Source organism: Bufo bufo, chromosome 3 (genome assembly GCF_905171765.1).
Source record: "Bufo bufo chromosome 3, aBufBuf1.1, whole genome shotgun sequence".
In the NCBI taxonomy this organism is placed as follows: Eukaryota; Metazoa; Chordata; class Amphibia; order Anura; family Bufonidae; genus Bufo; species Bufo bufo.
In genome coordinates this window covers 432,912,197-432,929,807 of record NC_053391.1, presented here as the reverse complement: position 1 = coordinate 432,929,807, position 17,611 = coordinate 432,912,197, and the positions used below count along the sequence as shown (strand labels likewise).

General features: G+C 45.8%; 1 protein-coding gene across 1 annotated transcript in view; it reads right to left on the bottom strand.

Moving 5' to 3' along the window:
* DMD (dystrophin) overlaps window positions 1-17,611 on the bottom strand; it is a 3,443,536-nt gene that overhangs the window by 139,792 nt on the left and 3,286,133 nt on the right. The window contains 1 exon segment of the mRNA XM_040424996.1: window positions 8,016-8,077. Coding sequence (XP_040280930.1) covers window positions 8,016-8,077 — 62 coding nt within the window.

Here is a 17,611-nt window from a genome sequence, read left to right as displayed (position 1 = left end):
CGTGATTATTCCGGACTCGATTTCTAACAGTGATTTATCCTCTGTTGCTTGGACTTTAGCTGTTATTCTGGTCCTGTCTGAAAGACATGGAATGTCAGCTTTCAAACAAGACCAGTTGCATATTTCTGGCTGCTACCATTAAGGAGATATCACCATCTAAAGCCGCTCTCCCACTCCACTTTCTGCCCAAGCCAAGGCACTCAGGGCTGTGCTCCTCCTCCCAGTGCTCTCCCCAGGCACTCAGGGCTGTGCTCCTCCTCCCAGTGCTCTCCCCAGGCACTCAGGGCTGTGCTCCCCCTCCCAGTGCTCTCCCCAGGCACTCAGGGCTGTGCTCCTCCTCCCAGTGCTCTCCCCAGGCACTCAGGGCTGTGCTCCTCCTCCCAGTGCTCTCCCCAGGCACTCAGGGCTGTGCTCCTCCTCCCAGTGCTCTCCCCAGGCACTCAGGGCTGTGCTCCTCCTCCCAGTGCTCTCCCCAGGCACTCAGGGCTGTGCTCCTCCTCCCAGTGCTCTCCCCAGGCACTCAGGGCTGTGCTCCTCCTCCCAGTGCTCTCCCCAGGCACTCAGGGCTGTGCTCCTCCTCCCAGTGCTCTCCCCAGGCACTCAGGGCTGTGCTCCTCCTCCCAGTGCTCTCCCCAGGCACTCAGGGCTGTGCTCCTCCTCCCAGTGCTCTCCCCAGGCACTCAGGGCTGTGCTCCTCCTCCCAGTGCTCTCCCCAGGCACTCAGGGCTGTGCTCCTCCTCCCAGTGCTCTCCCCAGGCACTCAGGGCTGTGCTCCTCCTCCCAGTGCTCTCCCCAGGCACTCAGGGCTGTGCTCCTCCTCCCAGTGCTCTCCCCAGGCACTCAGGGCTGTGCTCCTCCTCCCAGTGCTCTCCCCAGGCACTCAGGGCTGTGCTCCTCCTCCCAGTGCTCTCCCCAGGCACTCAGGGCTGTGCTCCTCCTCCCAGTGCTCTCCCCACGCACTCAGGGCTGTGCTCCTCCTCCCAGTGCTCTCCCCAGGCACTCAGGGCTGTGCTCCTCCTCCCAGTGCTCTCCCCACGCACTCAGGGCTGTGCTCCTCCTCCCAGTGCTCTCCCCAGGCACTCAGGGCTGTGCTCCTCCTCCCAGTGCTCTCCCCAGGCACTCAGGACTGTGCTCCTCCTCCCAGTGCTCTCCCCAGGCACTCAGGGCTGTGCTCCTCCTCCCAGTGCTCTCCCCACGCACTCAGGGCTGTGCTCCTCCTCCCAGTGCTCTCCCCCTCCTCCCAGTGCTCTCCCCACGCACTCAGGCCTGTGCTCCTCCTCTCAGTCTCTTGTTTATATCAGAGAGGAGACGGCTGCACATGACAACGCTGTGAGAGGAGGCTGCAGAATAGGAAAGTAGCATGCATTTGTGGGATTTATTATCAGGTAAAACTGAAAATGATTAAATTTTAAAGCACAAAAGCATTTATACAGCAGGGTGTACTATACCATTAGGGTATAAAAATGAAACGGCAGTCACACTTTAAAAGCATACTGACAGTGATATGTCTTACTGCCTGGTTTGAAGCAGTCTTAAGATTCTCAAACACTTAAGAGTAAGGTTGGCCAAACATGCATCTTTCGGTGGGATTGGTTGACTTATGCGTATGGGAATGTGTCGACTCTCCCACGTGTCCCTACATGTGCTGACATCAGCCAATCAGTGCTGCCAGTGCAGGTAACACCTATCCGGACCTTCACTGCAAACTGCTAGCAATTCGTTCCTAAATTCTAGAAGTGATAATAAAAGGGATGTCACAATAACAATTGTTATTACATGGAGATATAAAAGGTCATCTTTAAAGGGTGCATTCACATGACTACATGTATTTTGCGGTCCACAAAACATATGGATGACGTCCGTGTGACATCCATGATGCAGACTTTTTTTTGTGGATCCATGGTAACAATGCGCATCCTTGTCTGCAAAATGGACAAGAATAGGACGCGTTCTCTCTTTTTTGCTGGGCTCTGGACAGGACACAAGGATGCGGACAGCACGCAGTGTGCTGTCTGCATCTTTTGTGGACCCATTTAATGAACGGGTCCGCATCCTATACACAAAAATGCAGACCAAAAATAGGGTCGCGTGAATGCACCCTAAATGTGCATTTCCTTCTTTGACATTATGGTTTACTATTAGATTTCCTACACAGACCACTAACTATTGCATTCCCTCGTATGTCTATCTGTATAGAGGTTCTGCAGGGGTATACACTGGTAAAATAAACCTATCACGGAAGGTTCAAACAACCGCGTGCATAGCGCCTCAAATGTAGATTTCATCACGTCGACGAACATCCTAACTTGACCGAAAATCCCTGATTTGTTAGACTGTACAATCTCTGGCGACCACCAATCATCACACAAATGCAAACAGCCTAAGGGTGCGTCCGCAAAACACGGATGCCGTCCGTGTGTGTTCGGCACTTTGCAAAACAGAATGGGCGAGCCATTATAGAAATGGCTATTCTTGTCTGCGGGCCCGACAACTGGCTATTCTTGTCTGCGGGCGGGCCCGACACTGTGTGCTGTCCGCATCTTTTGCAGCCCCATTGAAATGAATGAGTCCGCACCCGTTACGCTAAATTGCGGACTCCTTCATACTGTCGTGTGAATGAGCCTTAACTTTAATAAAGGTTCCAAAACTGGGGCCCTTAAAGCATATAGCCTCAATGGGTGTCCCACTAAGAGGGTGCGATAATGGGACAAGCGTTCTGTGCATATTCATGGTCTATGGAGACACAAAACTCCATATACTGAGTGGTAAATGTCGCCAAGGGGTACTCGCACTGCCCTAATGTGGGGTTTTTGATGTGTAGCAAAGCATAAGCCGGCAGTGACGGAGTCATTTCTGTGCCTTCTCAGCACTGCCCAGAAGACTCTTTGCTCTTCTAAGGCAGGTTTTATTTTCAAAAGGAATATTTGATTTTATTGCAATTACCGTGTAATGGCTATTTTCTGCACATTAATCAACCCGTTTTCTTTCCTCAGCAGATTTATATCCCAGGATTTTTAGGCAAATAAAAATATGAAAAAATAAAAAATATTACAAAGGAATTGCTGATTTAATAAAACCTAGTCTAAGATCTGCTTACAACACACAGATAAGCAATTTGCATTGCCACTGCGCCCGTCCCCTTTATGTTGTGCAGAATGAAGCATTTTAATTCTTTGACAGATTAAGCATTCAGCACAGCTACCTGTTCAATGTGCAGATGGCAAAACACGACATAATAATGCCTCGTTTACTAAAAGGACGCAGCGCAATCGGAGGGAAGGAATACAATATTACAGCCGCTGATGGACAAATGGATTGCGCTCTGTAATGGAATATTAAATATGCACCTGCTGTTTCCGCAAGACCCCACAGCCTGGGTAAGATATCGAAGAAAGGAAAAATGCTGCCTTTTAGACATAAATGAGATACAAAACATTAAATTCGAATTGAAGTCCCTGGGACTAGATGTTAATTTTCACTCAAAAGTGAATCGCTGAACCAAAAAAGGTTGACACATTGCAGATATTATGTGGATGTGAAGAAATGCAAGGAATCCCCAATGTAAATCTGGAAGCATTTGTTTAAATTATAGTGGGGCAGATTTACTAGGACTGGCGTTTCATACGGCAGTCTTAGGGCGGTTTCACAGGAGCGAGTCCATTGCGGGAATCACGCTCCGTGTGTGTGATCCTCCGCTCTGGACTTGCAGGAGCGCACGGAATTATCATGATTTATAATGCTGTGTGTCTCTGCAATCATAGTGACAAAGCTGTCAGTATGATTCTGTAGAAATAAGGTCTAGCAGAGACACACAGCATTATAAATCATGATAATGCCATGCGCTCCTGCAAGTCCAGAGCGGAGGATCACGCTCGCACACGGAGCGCGATTCCCGCAATGGACTCGCTCGTGTGAAACAGCCCTTAGGCTACTTTCACACTAGCGTTTTTGCTGGATCCAGGTTCAGCAAAAACGCTTCCGTTACCGATAATACAACCGTCTGCATCAGTCATGAACAACATTGAAAGTCAATAGGGGACGGATCAGTTTTCTATCGTGTCAAATGGTGTCAGCGTTAAATGGATCCGTCCCCACTGACTTGCATTGTGGGCCATGAAGGATCCATCTTGCTCCGCATCCCATGAAGGAAAGAAAACAGCAGGTTTGCTCTCCGGTATCAGAACGCAACCGAACGGAATGCATTTTGGAGCATTACGTTCTGTTCAGTTACGTTTTGTCCCCGTTGACAATGAATGAGGACAAAACAGAAGCGTTTTTTTTTTTTTGCGGTATTGAGACCCTATGACGGATCTCAATACTGGAAAATAGAAACGCTAGTGTGAAAGTAGCCTTAGTTAAAGGATGATGGATCATGTGATATGACATCACCACAGGTCCTTTAGCCGGCAGCTCATGATTAAAGAAGTAAGAAGAGACCAGCAGCTACGCGATCAAGAGGAGAAGGTGAGTTAATTTATTATTTTTAACCCTCAATTGACCTTCTACTATGCATTCTGTATTAAAGAATGCTATTATTTTCCCTTATAACCATGTTGTTATAAGGGAAAATAATACAGTGAATAGACTGTCATCTTAGCAACCATGCGTGAAAATCGCACCGCATCCGCACTCTATTGCGGATGCTTGCGATTTTCACTCAGCCCCATTCACTTCTATGGGGCCTGCGTTGCGTGAAAAACAATATAGAGCATGCTGCGATTTTCACACAACGCATAAGTGATGCGTGAAAATCACAGCTCATGTGCACAGCCCCATAGAAATGAATGGGTCCAGATTCAGTGCGGGTGCAATGTGTTCACCTCCCGCATTGCACCCGCGCAGAAATCTCACCCGTGTGAACTCAGCCTAAGGCTACTTTCACACTGGCGTTTTGGCTTTCCGTTTGCGAGATCCGTTCAGGGCTCTCACAACCGGTTCAAAACGAATCAGTGCAATGCATTCTGAATGGAAAAGGATCCGCTCAGAATGCATCAGTTTGCCTCCATTCCGCTTTGGAGGCGGACACCAAAATGCTGCCTGCAGCGTTTTGGTGTCCGTCTGACGAAACTGAGCCAAACGGATTTGTTCTGACACACAATGTAAGTCAATAGGGGATGGATCCGTCCTCCATTGACTTTCAATGGTGTTCAAGACGGATCCGTCTTGGCTATGTTAAAGATAATACAAACGGATCCGTTCTGAACGGATGCAGACGGTTGTATTATCTGAACGGATCCGTCTGTGCAGAACCATGACGGATCGGCACCAAACGCGAGTGTTAAAGTAGCCTAAGGCATATTGGTACACCATAGACGTTTTCCAGGGTGCCATAGTTTTGCAACCACTGGGATATGCCATCACTTTATGATCACTGGGAGACCAACCTCTGGGACCCCCTCCGATCCTGAGAATGAGGGGCATGCACCGCTGGTGTAGCAATGCTTCCCCATTTAACTGTTCCCTTCCACCAGGCCCCGATTACTTAAATGGAGCCACAATGCATTTCCCTGCAAAGTCAGGAGGCCAGCGTGCCACTGTAGATGGGGAAAGAACAGTGGAGGGGATACACTGCAACAATAGCTCTGCATCCTCCTTATTCTCATTGACTACAATGGAAGTTAATAAACTGTTCTGACGTGTATGTCATGTTACTAAAACAAAGGCGGAACTTTGGGAGTGATTCCCACAGAACGAGCTAGGTCATACTCCACCACAAAACATAATTACCGGGCGTGCGCTGCTTATTGAATCAGACTGGAGAAAGGTAGAAGATACGTCTCACTCGCAGGAAGCCCCAAGTCCACGACTCTATTATAGCAGATGTGGAAGCTCACAGATGGGCTTCCATGTGCTTCTGCATCCATACGGCATGCCACAACAGATAGGACATGTCCTCAACTTCGCTGCCACATGTGAAGTCAATGGCGTGCACATGGCTGGTACCTGTGTTGTGCAGACCGCAAAACACTGACGTGTGAATGCCCTCTTAATCAGAAATGTTGTGTAATTGTTTTTGCTTTACTCAGGGAGTATTCACACTGCAGTGTACATCAGAAGTAAATTTTTTTTTGCAGGCTAAACTATTCCATCTAGCAAAAAAAAAAATTGGATAAATTTAACGTATATGCATGGTGCTTTCCCGTTAAACATACAGTGCACTCTGAATACAACCTTAGGGCTCATGCACACCACTACTACCGTTTTTTGGATCTGCAAAACACGGATCACGGCCATGTGTGTTCTGCATTTTGTGGAACTGAAAGTCTTGCCCTCTATGGGACTGTCCTATCCTTGCCCGTAAAACGGATAAGAACAGGACATGTTTAATTTTTTTTGTGGGGCTGAGGAACAGACATATGGATTGAAGTGAATGGGTCTGCATCCGACCTGCAAAAAATGCGGATCAGAGGCGGAACAAATACGTTCGTGCATGAGCCCTTACAGATTCTTGAATTCTCCTATTCAGTTGTGTGAGAATTTTCTTTTTTTGGCGAGTACGGATTACTTTTCTGTACTAGCACGCAGTTGTTTCAGGTCCCATTCCTTATCAATGGCAAGCATGACTTCCGCTGTGCAGGGCGTGTAAAATACCATCCCAGGTAAGCCATGCAATTATACACATTCATTTACATTTGTTGCCCAAGGACACATGAAGGAGAACAAAAGATTCTCATTAGTAAAACTCCTGTGGGCTTAGTATAGTGGATCCTTACGGCCTTGCTCATATATGGGCAGATAGCCGTGTAAGACCTCTTCTTCTTCTGCACCAAACACTAAATGATATAGTCCTTTGTTAAAGCAGCAGGGTTGTGCCTGCAAATACCATGAATCGACAAGCCTGAAAACAAAGGGAGCCCATTGATAAACCATCCAGCTCATGAAGAAGATGCCGCAATATCACAACAATATAGAAGGCTAGACATAATAGCTTAGATGTCTGTACACAAGATTTCTGAACGTAATGGCGTTAGAGCTTCATTTCCTGATTCTACCAGTAACAACTATTGGCGGCATCTTTGTAATATAGATTCACTACCTCCGAAATCCCTAGACTGAAGAGTTTGCGGCACTACATAAGGTAAAGCCGTCCGTCAAATTTTTATTCTGTAGAGCAGCACCTTGACCTGCGCTTGAGGAAGCTGTAGCTTAGCATCATTAGGATCCATTCAGACAACCATAAGTGTTTTGCGGTATGCAAGTTATGGGTCCACAAAACACGGAAACGCACACGGCCAGCCCTATATAGAAATGCCTATTCTTGTCCGCAATTGTGGTGTGCTGCCGCATCTTCTGCGGCCCCATTGAAATGAATGGAATCACGGTCATCTAAATAAACCCTTACTATAACACAGACCTTTCATTCTAGGGATATGTTGTATGGTGGGAAACTCCTTTAAGTTAAAGGGGTTTCCAGGCTCATGAAACTGATGACGTATTCTCAGGATAGGTCATTAACATCTGATCAGTCCAACACCCCGCATCCCCACCGATCAGCTGTTCCCTGCAGCCTCTAGCACTGGAACTAGCAGTTTGAATGGAGCAGGAAGCTCAGCTCCGTTCAAAGTGTAGTGGTCGCGCTGGGTTACTGCAGGTCCCATTGAAGTGATGGAGAGATGAACTGCAGTAACCTGGTATGGCCACTACACTTTGAACGGAGCTGTGCTTCCTGCTCCATTCAGCGTGCTGGTTCCAGTGCTAGAGGCTGCAGGGAACAGCTGATCGGCGGGGTGTTGGATCCTCATCGGTCGGATATTAATTACCTATCCTGAGGAGGAGTCATCAATATCAGGAGCCTGATAGACTATTAGACCAACCGTTCATTCAGAGAAGTACACCACTATGCACCCCCAATACAGACATAGGATGGACCACTCAGTCAAGAGAAATCTTGCTGACAGTTTCCATTGCAGTAATATATTTATTTCCGCAGCACAAATTAGACAACCAATAGCAGAAAGGGTAACAAGGATACACCAAATGCCAGCTATACAGATTTGCGTTAGATTTTTCCTTACCTAAAGACTGGTAGAGCTCTGTCATTTTGGGATGATCCCAGCATGTTGTTTGAGTATCATGACTGCAAGAAAAGAAAAAGAAACTGTTACACCCAGTGGCCCCGAACCGTCCAGTAATAAGTACAAAAACTCTATACTGTAATAGTCACATACTGTATTGGGCACATTAGAGCCATTTCAATTGCATCACACTGCTGACCGCTAGCTAAGACCCATACTGTACCTGTCTACACCTCCGAATCCATACCATAACAGAATCCGCAAAAAGCATGCATGCCAGGGGAAAATGATGGTGTCACCATAAGGCCACCTGCACCCGTGCACATAAGACCGCACAAGTTTCCATGCTGATGTATGTGCATTTCTGAGGCAAAATCTGCAATGTCCAATTGCGGTTTTTGATGCGGTTTTGCTGCAGATCTCACCCTTCCATTGAAACGGGTCAAACACACAGCTAAAAGCGCAAACATAATTAGCATGCTATTTAACATGAAATCCGCGCGCAGGTCAACTTCCGCACGGGAAAAATAAATAAAAAATGTCATATACTTTGCTGGTACTGTACTACGCTGTGGTTTTTCCGCACGTAGACCCGCCAAAAATAAATAAATAAACACACATATACCGCAAGGCTGTTCAGGCATGCTGGGAGTTGTAGTTTTGCTACAGCTGGATAGCCGCAGGTTGGGCATCCCGGCTATAGAGGGTCCATGCATGCAACATTCCATGTCCATGGACCCTAACCCTAAGAAAGTGAACCTCTGGTAAACACACCACCACCACCACCATCATAGTGGAGCATCTTGGGACATACATGCAGTTTTTTTTTCATACACCAGACTATGCTAGACATCACTGTATGCGTCAGAAGTTAATTATAGCCCTCCAAGTGCATTCCACGTAAGGTTGTTACCGTCTTAGCTTCTTGATGCCCAGCCTTGGTGTACACCTCCCCGAAATAAAGGAGAACGTGTGTATATAGATGGCTAGCATTTACTGCCACATACTAGCAGGTTTCTAAGTGTAAACCAGTGCACACAGAGCCTGTATGGCGGAACATGTAGTCCATATGGCTCTATATTACAGAACCAGGCCCATTCCACGTCCATTATATGGTGTCTTTAGTAGGGGAGAAAAAGTCTTGATATGAAATGCCAGAATATTGAGCCTTATGAACATACAGTATGGTCCCCATAGCATGGATCAATAGAACAACATGTGGAGAGAACCCAAAAAGCTATACTGGGACGTTTCTCTGAAGAGAACCTCATGCATTCATCTCCTGAGTAATGGCTGCCACAGCAGAGATAGACCATCTGTATGATTCTGATGACACCACTTGATAATACATGGACTTTCCACAGCCGCGCTGAAGTTTTATTACAACGTAATCCTTTATTTGGCCTCTCTGTATGAGCCAATTACATTGATAGCTTGTTTTCCGGCCCTAAGTATATACATTTATCACGAAGAACGAGGCCGTGTTTTGGTAAGGTTTTAGAGCGGTTATTACCTCTGAAAAATGACTCAATGTGCGGAGAAGTACAACAATAGGCATAATGTATAGTAGTCATAGCAGCAGGACGGAAAACTTTGTAAGGGATTGAAAAACTTTATTTTGTAATAAAGGATCCATTTCTTGAATGATGTTCAAGAGACGCTCGTGCTCCGCTCCCTCGCAGATCTGTTCATGTTTTCTGCCGATAGATCCACAGGGCGACAGCAGGGAATAATACCTTCCCAATGCAATCTTACTATCAGATCGTCCCTGCAATCTTAGACTACATGCACACGATCGTATGTGTTTTGCAGTCCACAAAAAAAAAAATTTAAAAAAAGATGACATCCGTATGCCATCCGTTTTTTTTTGCGGATCCATTGTAACAATGTCTAAAACGGACAAGAATAGGACATGTTCTATTTTTTTTGTGGGGCTACGGAACGGACATACTGATGCGGTCCGCATCCTATCCGCAAAAAACAAAAAAAAACAAAAAACGGAATGGACACGGAAACAAACAACGTTCGTGTGCATGTAGCCTTACTATGTAAAGGGAGTGATCTGATAAGGGCGAGTTCACATCACTGTTATTTTTCCATTCTTCTGATCCATCAGAAGATCCGAAACAAAGACAACACACCCTGTGCATCATCATGCACATTTGGTATCCGTTTGAGACATTTCAGGCAGAGATCTGTTGTTTAAGATGGGAAAAAAAGTCCTAAATACAAGACTTATTTTCCTGAAATAGCTCAAACGGATGCCAAATGTGCACAACTGATACATAGGATGAGTTATTTGTTTGTTTTTGCTTTCTGTACAGGATTCTTTTTTTCTGTTCTATGACATGTCCTATCTTTTTGCGGAACGGAAGTACGGGACGAAACCCCACGGAAGCACTCCGTAGCGCTTCCGTAGGGTTCCATTCCGCATCTCCAGATTTGCGGACCCATTGAAGTGAATACGGCAACTGGTTTGTGTGCAGGAGGCCTAAGGCTGAGTTAAAGGGAACATGTCACCTCCAAAAACACATTTTAAACCGACATCATTACCTTACAGTAGCCCCCAGTGTGTTCCTAATCAGGTTTTTCATTCCTCCACTGGTTGTTGTAAACTTTATAAAAACGCTTTTTTAATCTGTGTTTTCGCTATCCTCAGAGTCAGCTTGAAGTCAAGGGGGCAGTGGCCTCCGTGCTTCAAGTCAAGCTAAGCCCACCCCTTACCCATCCTCCCTTCACTGTGATTGACATCCTGCTGTGAGGCTGGGATCGTGCAAGTCTTGCACATACGCTCCTTGTCACTGCGCAATCCCGTCTCCCGCACTCAGCCAGCCGCTTTCCTCTCTCTGCGCATGCGCCGGGCTCTGTTCGTATAATTATGGCAAATATCTTCCTTTCTGATCATGAAATGCACATCTACTGTACTAACTGGTAGCTTGCAAATAGGGTAACAATTAACAAAAAAATACCATGGTAATATAGTTACAGTATTATAGTTAGAGTTCCTCCAAGATTTAACTTTATTTTACAATGATATCAAATACATTTAAAGGGGTATTCCGGTTGTTAAAAGTTATCCCTTATCCACAGAATAGTGGAATAAATATTAGATTTGTGGGGGTCCTAACACTGAGAACCCCACTCATCACAAGACTGAGTACCCCATACTCCTCTGAGCCCCCTGAAATGAACACAGTGCGAACAGTCACTCCATTTACCCCTATGGGAATTATGGAAATAGACAATCGGCACTAATGGGGGGGGGGGGGGGGTACCTGTTCTCCTACTGCTGGGAACCCCACCAATCTAAATCTAATACTTATCCCCTACCCTGTGGATAGAGGATATCTTAACAACCGGAAGAACCCTTTAACCCTCTCCTAAAACTATTAAAGGACCAGTACTATTCAAAATTTGTTTTGTTTAACGACAGCTGAAGCCGGGTACGCAAAGAGTTAACCTGGCTACTGTGCATCATCATATTTTTATTTTCATTTTAATTACCTTATACCAGGCATGGCCAACCTGAGGCCCTCCAGCTGTTGCAAAACTACAACTCCTATCATGCCCGGACAGTCTACAGCTTTCAGCCTACGGCAGGGCATGGTGGGAGTTGTAGTTTTACAACAGCTGGAGAGCCGTATACTATGACACCATGTGTATGTATTATACATACATGTGACGTCATTAGGCTACCTACAAACTAGTGCGGGTTTACAAACAGAATTTCAGTGCAGATTCTTGTGCAAATTTTTCTGCATCAAAACCCGTATGTTTCACATACAGATTTTGTTGGCAATCGTGATGCGGTTATGCCTTGATCTCACCCTTTGCACAGTTACCCTTATTTTATTTTTTCCCCATGCTGTGAGGTCACAGGCACATGGTGACCCTTTTTCCTATGCTGTGGAATCATGGCGTGCATCATCCCTGTACTGTGACATCACTGGGTGCATTGCTTGTTCCAGTACTGTGACGTCACAGAGTGCATCGTCTCAGCATTGTGACATCACAGAATGCATCGTGACACCACAGAGTTAATCGTCTCAGCATTGTGACATCAGAGTGCATTGTCTCCGCACTGTGGCATCAGAGTGCATCGTGACACCACAGAGTGTATCGTCTCAGCATTGTGACATCACAGAGTGCATCGTGACACCACAGCGTGCACCGTCTCAGCATGATTGTGACATCACAGAGTGCATCGTCTCAGCATGATTGTGACATCACAGAGTGCATCGTGACACCACAGCGTGCACCGTCTCAGCATTGTGACATCACAGAGTGCATCGTGACACCACAGCGTGCACCGTCTCAGCATGATTGTGACATCACAAAGTGCATCGTGACACCACAGAGTGTATCGTCTCAGCATGATTGTGACATCACAGAGTGCATCGTGACACCACAGCGTGCACCATCTCAGCATTGTGAGATCACAGAGTGCATCGTGACACCAGAGTATATCGTCTCAGCATTGTGACATCACAGAGTGCATCGTGACACCAGAGTATATCGTCTCAGCATTGTGACATCACAGAGTGCATCGTGACACCAGAGTATATCGTCTCAGCATTGTGACATCACAGAGTGCATCGTGACACCACAGCGTGCACCGTCTCAGCATTGTGACACCACATAGTATATCGTCTCAGCATTGTGACATCAGAGTGCATTGTGACTAGGGATGAGCGAATCGACTTTGGATAGTACATCCGAAGTAAATTCTCAAAAAACTTTGTTGTAATACTGTACGGCGTTCCCGCTCCGTACAGTATTAGAATGTATTGGCTCTGGTGAGCCGAAGTTATTACTGCGAAGTTGCACCGTGTAATAACTTTGGGTTAAACACAGGTTTGGTTCGTAGTGGTACCTTGAAACAGAGCACAGAGGGCATCGCCTCCGCACTGTGTCATCACAGAGGGCATCCTCTCCGCACTGTGGCATCACAGAGGGCATCGCCTCCGCACTGTGGCATCACAGAGTGATGATCCGCATGCTTTCTGCATCTGTATGTCCGTTCTGCAAAAGGATAGAACATGTCCTTTACTTTGCCACAAAATGTGGACCACGATTCCATTGAAGTCAACAGGTCTGCAAAACAATTCAGATGCAATTTGCGGACCACAAAATACATACAGTCGCGTGCGTGAAGCCTAACCCGAATATTCCACGTATAACCTATAGAAGATCTTAGGCTAGCCTCGGTTATACTGTCGAGTTATGCATCCTTTTTTTCCTTCCTAAAAAGTGAAATAAAAATCCTCCCAGCGATCAATGAGTAAATTAGACCAGAGCGAGAGGTGGCCGCAAGTGCTTACATACAATATGGCTGCGTCCTTGCTTACAGACGCCCTGGGGATAGGTTTCAAGGAGTGCCATTCATGTAACCTCTCCATCCAGTGGGAAATAACATCTAATGATGGTGCGAGCCATGACAATAACCTTTCATCAATTAAAAAAAATTAAAAAAACTCCCTTAATAGCCAGATGGAAATCGAATGTCTAACGTAGCAAGTTCCAGAGTATGTCCCCTGGCAAAGCTCCTGCTGTGCTAATTGACAAGTGAAGAATTTAAAGCGTCGAAAATTATTCTGCGTGGACTGAACTGAGACTGACAAACTTATGGCACATGGAAAACAATTACGCGGCCTCCAAGAGGGATGCGCCTGCTGTCTGGCACCGCAATGAAAGAGGGCTTTTCAAGAGTCTAGTGGCTGATAACACAGAGGGCAGATTTGCTCGGGTACTTTATATGCACAGCACAAGGAGGCTGCAGCTATTTCACTTCTGGTCTGAAAAGTACTGCCGCCGCCGCGGCTTCCCCCTGCACACTCCGAAAGTTATCATTAATTCCAAACACAATCTCGCAGCTTAAGAAAAGGTTAGACTCCAGCGAGAGTTCCCTTCCTAAGCTGCTCTGCCATTTTCAAAGGCCATTTAATTGTTAGCTTTGGGAATGGAAGGTAGGCTGCACTAAGACTGAGGCAAGAGCCGGACGCCTTAAACCTGGAGGATGAAATGCCAGCTCAGCACCTGGCGGGGGCACGACACCTTGTAATACTGACAATCCTTAATTGGGACTTGATAAGAAGAGGGTAGTGGTAGCGATTCTGACGAGGCAGGCAAGAAAGGGTTTGATCTGAAGATCACACTGCGAGGGATTATTTCCTTTCTAACAGTCATTTATTAAAGTGATGTGCCTAAATGGATAAAAATATCGGCAATCTTTTATTTTTTTTGAAGCCAGATAAGCAAGTCAACATGCTCCTGCAGATAGAACGCACTACTAACTGGCACGTTACAGAGACAGAGGAGAAAAAGGAGAAAGGGGGAAAAAAAAGCTGCAGCAGGTTGAGATAGGAGCGTGAAATTGGTGGAGATGGGATCCACAAACAATGAGATCAAAAAGTCTATTTTGACAGCGTGTGCGAATCCAGCCCTTCCAAATCAAGGGAACATTTTAGAGTCCTTTAAACTTGGGAGGTTTAACTTGCCATAGGCACTGGTCTCAGATGAAAGATTTAAAAAGGTATCGGTATCAAGAACGTTGTCATGGTAGAGAAAAGAATGTAGCGAGAAAATACAAAGAGAGAAATTAGGGCCGAATTCCACTGAAAACCTGAGATGTTTTTATGGTCAGCTTTGTAGGGTTGTTGGATATATTCTAACCTAGAAGAGGGATGGAAACGACCGGGGACCATCAGCTTTCCAATGGGTGGACCACAACTTCGTTGACCCATGAGAGCGGTGAGGACTGGAGGTTACCTGATACATCACATGTGGTGGGTGTGAATGTACCGTACCCTCAAATCTCTCAGGACAGGGATGCTCAACCTGCCGCCCTCCAGCAGTTGCAAAACTGCAAAACTACAACTCCCAGCATGCCTGGACAGCCTACAGCTATTAGGGCATGCTGGGAATTGTAGTTTTGCAACAGCTGGAGGGCCGCAGGTTGAATATCCCCGTCTCAGGAGGATTCACTCCGGTACGGCCACACCGTTTTTTCGATGAGGTTTTGAGGTGGATCTGCCTGCAGGATTTTTTCTGCTAGAAGTAGATTTGAAAGAATCGGAAATATAAAAAGGAAGGGTTTATACTTAACATTACCAAAAACCAAGTACAGGTAGATTTTCTGTATTCCCTGCAGTGGTCAGATACAAAGACCTCATGAGAGCCACTTGTTCTTCAGAGAAAACCAAGTCTCCAACCTGATATATTTATCAGAAGAGCTATACATTCCTTATACTGTATATACCCCAAGGAAATGGGACTTTGGAGACCACTTATTTGCACAGCCCCCTGCCCTTCTTCCCAAGAGTGATTTCACACAGTCAGGGTAGGTTCACGTGGAGTTTTATGGAGGAGGTTTTGAGGAAGATTTTCTTAAAGGTTTTTCAGCCCAAGCCAGAAGTGGATTCAAAAGGAATTGAAAATATAAAAAAGGAAGGATCCTGCTGGATCCACTTCTGGCTGTGGCTGAAAAACCTATGGAAAAAGCTGCTTCAAAACAGTGTGAACCTAACCCTCACAGTTTTTTGAGCCCAAGCAAGAAGTGCATTTAAAAAAACTTCTCCTTGCTGGATCCAATTCTGGCTTGGGTTAAAAAAAAAACTGCAGTAAATGTTTTTTTAAGGAATGGGAGAAAGCACCCCTAGTAGAAGTAAGGTGCCAACGTGGAGGTGGCATACACAAAACAAGGTAATCCCATAACGATGCTCCTTACTTCCAAAACATAGAAGAAAATGTGTAGATTGAATAATCCAGCCTACAGGTCATTAATTGGCATAGCCACAACAAAATAAGGATTATCGGCCGTTTCACACCTAAATAATGAAGTTAATCAGGATTATCCACTACTGAGGACAGATCAGCAGGGATCGGAGGAAATCTCTGCACTTAACCTTCAGCAATACAATGACATATAAAGGGATGGTCTAAGGACAGGACTCCATGAGGACATGACACAGGGCAAGAATCTACTGTTCCAGTAACCTCCACAGGGAGTAAGTGGAAAATACAATTACCATGGGATTTCATAGCAATTGGTCGGTGACTAATCTAACCCGTCTACCTGCAACTTAATAAATAGCACCTAAAGAGTAGGGGAACGAGGTAAAAATGGAAATGTCCTAATGGTCAATTTCTAGAAAACTTGGAAATGTCCTACTAGTCATTAAAAAAATAAAAGTGGAAAAAATTATACAGAGTTATTTCTAAAAGCAAGTAAATGTAGACCCCTTAATTTCGATATATAGATTTTAAGCTCATATAGACAGTGTACACCATTCCTGCATGTACTAGTGCAGTGATGGCTAACCTCCTGCACTCCGATTGTGGCGAAACTTACGACTCCCAGCATGGTCCATTCTGCGGAGTTTTGAGAAGAACCAAGCAAGTGTGCATCTTGGGAGTTGTAGTTTTACTACACAGCTGGAGTGCCGGAGGTTAGCCATCACAGCACTAGTGTGACGTATAACCAACCACAGCACATAGTACTGGGAAGAATGGTACCCGGGACTGGAAAAATCCAAGTATAGACCGCACACTATCTGAGGACAGCACCCATAGCTATACCTAGGCATCTCTACTATTTCAGCACCCGCTATGCAGGGCTCTACCGTAAGCCAAACATATTTCCCACACCGGAGAGAAAATCCAGGTATAGACAGCACACCATCTGAGGACAGCACCCATAGCTATACCTAGGCATCTTTACTATTTCAGCACCCGCTATGCAGGGCTCCACCGTAAGCCAAACATATTTCCCACACCGGAGAGAAAATCCAAAGACTTGACCTACTTTGTCAAACCTCTGCCGCCTGAATAATCATACAACCCGGCACCCATCTGTATTCAGCGCTCCTCTATCTGCATGGCTGTAAAAGGGATATAGTCAAAATTGCTCAGAGAGAGGGGGAAAAAAAAAAAAGGAGAATAAATGACCATATTTCAGGACAATCACTGCATTGACAAGTGGAATAAGGCGGGTACGGAGAGGAGAATGCATATACAGATCTGGAATCCACACAATCATCCGCCTAAATCCAGGGATCAGTCTCATCTGAGCAGAACTTTACTTTTAATGCATGATGGCCATGTGAATGAGGAAAACCAATAAAAGGGACTTAGGTAAACAGGGAGATTGGGACACACTGTGTAAAAGGAGCCTCAGCGCAGTACAAAGGTCATGAAGCAGACCTGGAACCCTGTTTACTTTCTCAGGAAGACACAGGTAATGATTACATGTTACTGTCGCTTTAAGAGCCAGCGCTCAGACTGGTGGACTGCTCCCCTGTCTGTGCAGAGACCAATCCACATTCCTAGATGTCCTCCAGGTATCTACAATGAAGCAGAGCTGAGGGTGTCAGATGTATTATCGCCATCATATTCCACAGCGCTGCATACGTCACGCTAATCCCTGTTCTCAATGGGGCTCACAATCTAAACTCCAAAATTAATCCATTAATACGTTTGTGGTTCTACAGAGAACTGCTCATTCTGCAATATATAGCGCCAACACGGTCTGCTGCGCTGTACAAAGGACACACTCATCCAAGCTCCGACCGAATTCAGCTCTGCTACATCTGTATAGT